The sequence below is a fragment of the Anarrhichthys ocellatus genome, unplaced genomic scaffold, assembly GCF_004355925.1.
Source record: "Anarrhichthys ocellatus isolate YVR2014 unplaced genomic scaffold, GSC_Weel_1.0 scaffold240, whole genome shotgun sequence".
Taxonomy (NCBI): Eukaryota; Metazoa; Chordata; class Actinopteri; order Perciformes; family Anarhichadidae; genus Anarrhichthys; species Anarrhichthys ocellatus.
This window is the reverse complement of record NW_022280270.1, coordinates 91,139-99,388: the sequence shown is the minus strand read 5'-3', so window position 1 is coordinate 99,388 and position 8,250 is coordinate 91,139. Positions and strand designations below refer to the sequence as shown.

The 8,250-nt window shown below is 47.5% G+C and overlaps 1 protein-coding gene across 1 annotated transcript; it reads left to right on the top strand.

The window, feature by feature from the left end:
• The first annotated feature begins 99 nt into the window (after window positions 1-99).
• On the top strand, window positions 100-4,680 carry ak8 (adenylate kinase 8). The gene is made up of 8 exons (XM_031879276.1): window positions 100-175; window positions 345-545; window positions 611-733; window positions 832-921; window positions 1,312-1,450; window positions 3,956-4,036; window positions 4,150-4,279; window positions 4,404-4,680. The coding sequence occupies exons 1-8, from the start codon at window positions 154-156 to the stop codon at window positions 4,491-4,493; spliced, it is 876 nt and encodes a 291-aa protein (XP_031735136.1). The 5' UTR covers window positions 100-153; the 3' UTR covers window positions 4,494-4,680.
• The last annotated feature ends 3,570 nt before the right edge of the window (window positions 4,681-8,250 follow it).

Here is an 8,250-nt window from a genome sequence, read left to right as displayed (position 1 = left end):
TGTGTGTGTGTGTGTGTGTGTGTGTGTGTGTGTGTGTGTGTGTGTGTCTGTGTGTGTGTGTGTGTGTCTGTGTGTCTGTGTGTGTGTCTGTGTGTCTGTGTAGTGCTGTTGGAGGCTCCTGATGATGTGTTGTTGGAGAGGAGTCGGGGGAAGATGGTCGACCCGCTGACAGGAGGTGAGTCTGGTTCATTTCACTCAACACTGGTGCACCATGGGAAGTGGAGTTCAGTACGAGCTCCATGTTGTAACTCCAACAGAACCCAGACCTGGAGGGATGAAGATCAGACAGGGTCCAACAGGAAGTCCAACACTAACGCCACTCTGTCATCACTTCCTGTCTGTAGACGTGTACCATCGGACCTTCGTGTGGCCGATCGCCGGCCTTGTGGCTCAGCGTCTGGAGGAGGGGCGGAGCATATCACAGGAGCAGCGACAGGCTGAGCTGCAGCGTCACCGCTGTGAGGTCACAGGTCTGAAAGCAGCCTACCAGCACGTCCTGAAGGTCGTCAACGCTGACCAACCACACGCTGACGTCTACCAGCAAGGTACACACACACACACACACTAATCAATGGGAAGGTACATGATACTGGGTGTGTGTGTGTCTCAGTGCTGGCTTTCGTCCGGACTCGCCGTCGCTCCAGAACACCCAGAATCCTCCTGTTGGGTCCTCCAGGGTCGGGGAAGAGTCATCAGGCCAGACTGTTGTCACAGAAATACAAGATGGTGGACGGTTCGCACACGCACACACACACACACACACACACACACATCTGTTTACATGTTGATCTCGTCTCCTCTGTATCATGTTAACATGGTCCTGTCTCTCAGTGTGCTGTGGTCGGCTGCTGAGGTCTGTAGCAGCTGATGGTTCAGCTGTGGGAGAAGAGATCCAGTCATACCTGGATGTTGGGAGGCCAGGTAACACACACACACACACACACACACACGTTATCTGTGACAGAGTGATTGGTTATTTCAAGTGCACATGAAACAGTTTGATTTGCGTCTGCATCCCAGCAGCCCCTGGGGTTTTTACCAGTCCTCCCCCATTGCTTTCATTCTTCAACGTGGTCCACAGTGCATCACGTGACAGCAGAGTGTTTGATGTGTTCAACGATCAGCGGCTGACATGTTCCCCATCAGCCAACTCAAGAACCAGTTGGTCCTCATGTAGAGAGATGCAGAGGAACGGGGAACACAATGCGGCCATGTTGTTGTTTTCTTCACCAGACACACTGGCTGACATGCACTTCCTTTACTGCTCTTCTTCTGACTGATTATTAAATGTTGATGAACCTGCTGGTTCAGTTCCAGACTCCCTGGTGCTGCAGGTTCTGGAGGAACGTCTGAGCCGAGTGGACTGCAGCTGTAGAGGCTGGATCCTTCACGGCTTCCCCTGTGACCTGCAGCAGGCCAAGAGCCTGCAGGAGATCCACCCCCCCAATAGGTACTACTACTACTACTACTACTACTACTACTACTACAACTGCTACCACTACCACTACTACTACCACACAGCATTGATCGGGCCTCTCAACTTCACGCTCATCGAGGGTCCTGGTATCTCTCTGGGTGACGCGGCCATGAATTTCTGTGACCATCACACTCTGCGTGCACGAGTGAGATGATATTTCCTGCGTAGACCAGCAGCGTAGCAAGATCATGTTGCCAGGTCTTAAGCCTCAAATGTTTTGAGTGTACCTCCGATACAATCATAAATGTAAGCCTGTTAAGATCATTAAGAAAATGAATGTGTGTGAATGTGCTTCAGTGTTTGTAACATAACAGACTGTCAGTTTACTGGGATGGGGTTCAACTCCCTGCAGTGTCCTGCTGATTGTATTTGGACTTACATGAAAGTTAACAAAACAGTAGTGCCATTTGCTGTTACTTGAACACTTTAATTTAACACTGTTTTCATTTTAAGTTCTTCTGTAACTTTAGATTGTAGTGTGAAGCATTCATTGTAACGTTTAACCTGATTGTCATGAAGAAGCTCTGGACAGATCATTAATACTAATGCCCACTGACATGGTTTGAGAATCCACTGTTATCTAACGTTTGCTCTCCAAGCATCTTAGTTTGCACATATTTAGATCAGAGAAGTCTTTTTCTCATGGTGTGCCCACAAACCCTTTCAATAAGTTCAGTGTTTGGGCCGCTGTAATTATAGAATCCTGCTTATGTCCGTGCTTATCAGTAGGTGGCGCTATGACAATGAGTTAATGTTGGCATGCAGAAGTCCTAAAGCCATGACAGTCAACAAGCATGTCAAGTTTGGGACAGTTTTGACAAAGTACAGTCGAGTTACAACAGCTTGATGGATGATGGCGAACCATGTAAAATGGCCGCCACACCATATCCACGTTGTTCAATGAAACCTAAAGCTTTTAGGAACGTTTAATCGCTAAGGTCTTTAGATTGTTCTGACCAAATTCTAAATTGATCTGATTAATTCCCTAGGAGGACATTAAAGTACAGCACCTGTAAATAGCAAAAACGACACTAGAAATTCATACAAAATACAAAATGGCTGACTTCCGGTTGGGTTTACAGCTTAGACCCCTAATACTTTTTTTTAAGTCTACATGTGATACATCTGCTTACCAAATTTTATACATCTAGGTGAAACATACTGCGAGGGCTGCATCGTCAAAATATTGTAGGGGGCGCTATCGAGCCGACTTGCCACTCTGAAACATTAAAATCACATCAGATAACTACATTCAGGATTTTAAATCTGTGTGACAAGTTTGTTTATGTTTCAAGCATTTTTAGCCCCTCAAAAACACCTTCGTTTTTCACGGCGAAGACTGCGTCGCCACGGCAACGGCGTTCCACAAAACATCAAAAGCTTCATGAACTGGCATTATGAACTTCTTACATTTGTGTGGAACTAATTTGAAATTGATTTGATTTGAGCCAAAGTATAAAGACTTTAACTTCCTGTTACCAGTAGGTGGCGCTATGACTATGATTCAAAATTGGCCTGCAGATGTCTTCAGGCCTGGAGTCTAATCAGACATGTGCAATCTGGTGAAGATCTGATGATGTGGAGTTGAGTTACATCAGTTTATTCGTTCATGGCGAAGGATCGAAATTCGCCAAACCGCCACGTCGCCGCCCTTCAACAACTTCTTACAATCTTCACAATGAAGCATTATCAAGGTCTTAAGGCTGTTCTGACAACATTTTAGAGAGATCTGATTAATCTGTGAGGAGCAGGATGTCAAAGTACACAACTTACAACTTCCAGTTGCCACTAGGTGGCGCTATTACTATTATTCTAAATTATCATATAGATGTGTTCCGGGTCAGGATGTTATGACATATGAGAGATTTGGAGCAGATTCGACAATGTACGGCCGAGTTACAACAGCTTCCTGTTTCGCGGCAAATGGTGTTTTTTTGACACCACGCCACGGACACATAGTTCGATAACTTTTTGATCTTTGAGTAACTTTTCACTGCCAAGGTCTCAAGAGCATACTGACTAGATCTGAAGTCAATCGGGTCAAATCTCTGGGAGGAGTTCGTTAAAGTACGACGCCTTGGAACGGTCCAAAAACATCATAAAAGTCAAAATGGCCGACTTCCTGTTTGGTTTAGAGAAAAATTCCAAGAGGATGTTTTGTACGTCCCATCACGATCCACATACCTACCAAATTTCATACAGCTAGGTGAAACCCGGTGTTGGGGCTACTCAATAGGGGGCGCTATCGAGCCAATATTTCATACCGCAGCTGGACACCCCAATCAGACTGCAATTTTCGCAAATTCTGGCTTGTGTGCCAAATTAAAAAATTCCCAGTATTACAAGCACCTCCTTTTTGCGACGAAACATGTAAAATAATAATAATAATAATAATAATAATAAACATTAGAATAACAATAGGTCCTCCGCTCCGACGACGTCGTGCTCGGGCCCTAATGATGACCTCTCTGCTCTCAGAGTCTTCTTCCTGGAGTTGACGGATGAAGTTTGTGTGGAGAGAATCTCTCTGAGAGCTACAGACCCAGTCAGTGGACAGAGGTCAGTGGAACCAGTTCAACTGCTCTACACACTGTAATCTAATATATACATCTATACATATACTGTATTATATATATATATGTATATATTATATTACATATATCTTCCTGCAGGTTCCACGCTGTGACTCGACCGGCTCCGAGCTCTGAGGTCCAGAACAGACTGAAGACCAGACCAGAGGACAACACACACTCTGTAACACACACACTGAGTCAGCACAGGACACACACTGCTGCCCTGCAGGTACACACACACACACACACATGCATACTCACTGATGTGTTATCATCATCTTCATCATCACACTGTAGTTCATTCTGACTCAAACTTCCTCCTGTTTGACGTGTGTGTGTGTGTGTGTGTACAGTGTGTGTATCCACATGCAGGTCGTATAGATGCTGATCAGGACCCTCACTCTGTGTTTGAGTCTCTGGAGAGCAGACTGACAGCTGACTGACACCTGGACACAGGAAGTCAAGTGTGTATATATATATATGTACAGTATATATTCACATCTTCTCTATATATCATCCTCATTACTCAGGGCTTATGGGTAAAGAAGTCCTCAGCTCCCTCTGATCCTCACTGTGTGTGTGTGTGTGTGTGTGTGTGTGTGTGTGTGTGTGTGAGAGTGTGTGTGTGTGGATGTGTATGTGTGCGTGTGTGTGTATGTGTGAGTGTGTGTGTGTATGTGTATGTGTGTGTGTGTAAGTGTATGTGTGTGTGTGTGTGTGTGAGTGTGTGTGTGAACATCCCCTCAGGCTAACTTCCTCTTCAGAAGTTCTCGTCTCAGAGTTCATCTGTTTTGTGTGAAAATAAAAAGTATAAATATTCAGAATGGTTTAGAGTCACGTAGTCCTGAAGTTATTATTTATTATCTGTTATGAACAAACAGTGGAATGTGGTTTTTGGAATTTTACACAGTTTGTCCTGTTTCTCAATAAATACATCATCATTATTCACATTATTGTTGTTGTTATTGTTGTTGTTGTTATTGTTGTTATTATATATATGAATGATTTCACAGACACGTTGTTTCTCTCGTTCTACAGTTCATGTTGGCCGTCATGGTTACTGATGATCAAAACTAATCAATAGTTACACTGTTTCTGTGGATATGATGCAGAGAGACAGACAGACAGACAGACAGACAGTCTGTCTCTCAGCTGTCTGTCTCTCAGCGTCTCCTCTCATCTAAAAGCAGTAATCACAGTTTAGGACGTCTTCATGTTAAAATATCTCGTTTACGTCTCAGGTCTTCGTCCCGTCGATGATTGAAATTTTCTTTTCTCATCTGTCTCGATCACGCTGACGTTTCAAAGTGACCGTTTTGGTAAATGACTATAATTAATCCTCCTGAGCGTCGGTTTGAGCCCCAGCGGTCCCGGGCCCGCCGCCTGATTGACAGCTCTATTTTTAAGTCTTCCTGTCGAAAACAGGAAGTGGAGCGGGAAGGAAATGAGACGTGACGGCTGCTGATGTGATGACGGACAGCTTGAGACAGAAAACACTGTTCATCCTGCCGCGGAGCCTCTCAGCAAGGCACTAGATAGACTGCAGGTCTTCACTCGGTTCCTAGAAACAAAGACCCAACCCGGGACGCATCTCAGACCAGGTCCAGGTCTGGGGTCCTGTTTTATGGCTGCAGGTCTGAAACCTAAAGGGTCTAATGATCTTCAGGTCTTTATTCAGACTGTTGTTCCTCTTCTGGAATGTTAATAATTATAATGTATCAATAATACTGCCATCCATCCATCCATCCATCCATCTTCCTCCTCTTATCCGGGGTCGGGTCGCGGAGGCAGCAGGCTGACCCAGACTCCCCTCTCCCCGGCAACATGTTCCAGCTCATTCTGGGGGATCCTGAGGCGTTCCCAGGCCAGCTGGGAGATGTAATCTCTCCAGCGTGTTCTGGGTCTTCCCCGGGGTCTCTTCCCAGTTGGACGTGCCTGGAAAACCTCCAGTGGGAGGCGTCCAGGAGGCATCCTAATTAGATGCCCGAACCACCTCAGCTGACTCCTTTCGACGCGAAGGAGTAGCGGCTCTACTCCAAGCTCCCTCCTGATGACCGAGCTCCTTACCCTATCTCTAAGGCTGAGCCCGGCCACCCTATGGAGGAAACTCATTTCGGCCGCTTGTAGCCGCGACCTTGTCCTTTCGGTCACGACCCAGAGTTCGTGACCATAGGTGAGGGTAGGAACGTAGACCGAGTGGTAAATTGAGAGCTTTGCCTTCCGGCTCAGCTCCCTCTTCACCAAGACGGTCCGGTGCAGCGCCTGCTTTACTGCTGCAGCTGCACTGATCCGTCTGTCGATCTCCCGCTCCATCTTACCCTCACTCGTGAACAAGACCCCGAGATACTTGAACTCCTTCGCTTGAGGTAGGCACTCCGTCCCCACCTGGAGGGAGCAATCCACCGGTTTCCGGCAGAGAACCATGGCCTCAGATTTGGAGGTGCTAACTCTCATCCCCGCCGCTTCACACTCGGCTGCAAACCGCCCCAGTGAATGCTGGAGGTCATGATCCGAGGAGGCTAACAGGACCACATCATCTGCAAATAGCAGAGAAGCGATCCCGAGACCCCCGAGACTGACGTTCTCCGCCCCCAGGCTGCGCCTAGATATCCTGTCCATGAAAATCACGAACAGGACCGGTGACAAAGGGCAGCCCTGGCGGAGGCCAACACCCACCGGGAACGTGTCTGACTTATTGCCGAGAATGCGGACACAGCTCCTACTGCAGTCGTACAGAGACCGGATCGCCCGTTGTAGCGGGTCCGGCACCCCATACTCCCGCAGCACCCCCCACAAGAACCCCCGAGGGACCCGGTCGAAAGCCTTCTCCAAGTCCACAAAGCACATGTAGACTGGTTGGGCAAACTCCCAGAATCCCTCCAGTAGTCTTGCGAGGGTAAAGAGCTGGTCCACTGTTCCACGGCCGGGACGGAATCCGCACTGCTCCTCTTGAATCTGAGGTTCGACAAGCGGTCGGAGCCTCCTTTCCAGCACCCTGGCATAAGCCTTCCCCGGGAGGCTGAGTAGTGTGATACCCCGGTAATTCGAGCACACTCTCCAGCGCCCCTTTTTGAAGATGGGAACCACCACCCGGTCTGCCATTCCATGGGCACTGATCCCGACCCCCATGCGACATTGAAGAGGCGTGTCATCCTGGACAGCCCAACTATGTCCAGCGCCTTCAGCATCTCAGGGCGGATCTCATCCACCCCCGGCGCCTTGCCACCAAGGAGCTTTTTGACTACCTCGGCGACCTCTGCCAGGGATATGAGTGAGCCTCCCCCTAGGTCCTCAGGCGCTGCCTCCTCTGCAGAGGACATGTTGGTCGGGTTTAGGAGTTCCTCAAAGTGCTCTTTCCACCGCCCGACGATGTCCTCCGTCCGGGTTAGCAGTTCCCCCCCCCTGGTGAGAACAGCCTGGGGTAAGCCCTGCTTTCCCTTCCTGAGCCGTCGGATGGTTTGCCAGAACCTCCTTGAGGCCAACCGAAAGTCCTTCTCCATGGCCTCCCCGAACTCCTCCCATGGATTTTAATTGGGATTTTTAATTATAAAATGTTCTCTTAATTGCGTGTAGAGCTCTTGGAGCTTTTTCTTTTAGTGCATTTACTGCCATGTTGAAACTCCCTGATGCAGTTATGCTGATACCAAGGTAGGTATAACTCATACTATGTTCAATCATGTTGGTGTTTATGGTAAACTGGTATTTGTTCTCCTGACATCTGGGGCGTTTTTGGAAAATCATGACATTGGTTTTCTTCATGTTCACTGCCAGGGCCCAGTTGTGACAGAACTGTTGCACTCTGTCCAGCTGTTGCTGTAGTCCTGGTTCAGTAGGAGACAGTAGAACCAGGTCATCGGCATAAAGCAGACACTTCACCTCTCTCTCTAGGAGGGAGAGCCCAGGAGCAGCACATTGATCCAACTCAACAGCAAGTTCATTTATATATATATTAAATAAAGTCGGACTTAAGTTGCAACCCTGACGAACACCTCTTTTCTGGGTGAAGGATTCAGTTTGTTTGTCTCCAATTTTAACAGCACATCTATTTTCCAAATACATTGATTTAACCAGATCATATACTTTGCCCCCTATCCCACACTGTAGGAGTCTGTAGTAGAGCCCTTCATGCCAAATAGAATCCAAGGCTTTCTTGAAATCAATAAAACAAGCAAATATTTTACCATTTTTTGTTTGGTGGAC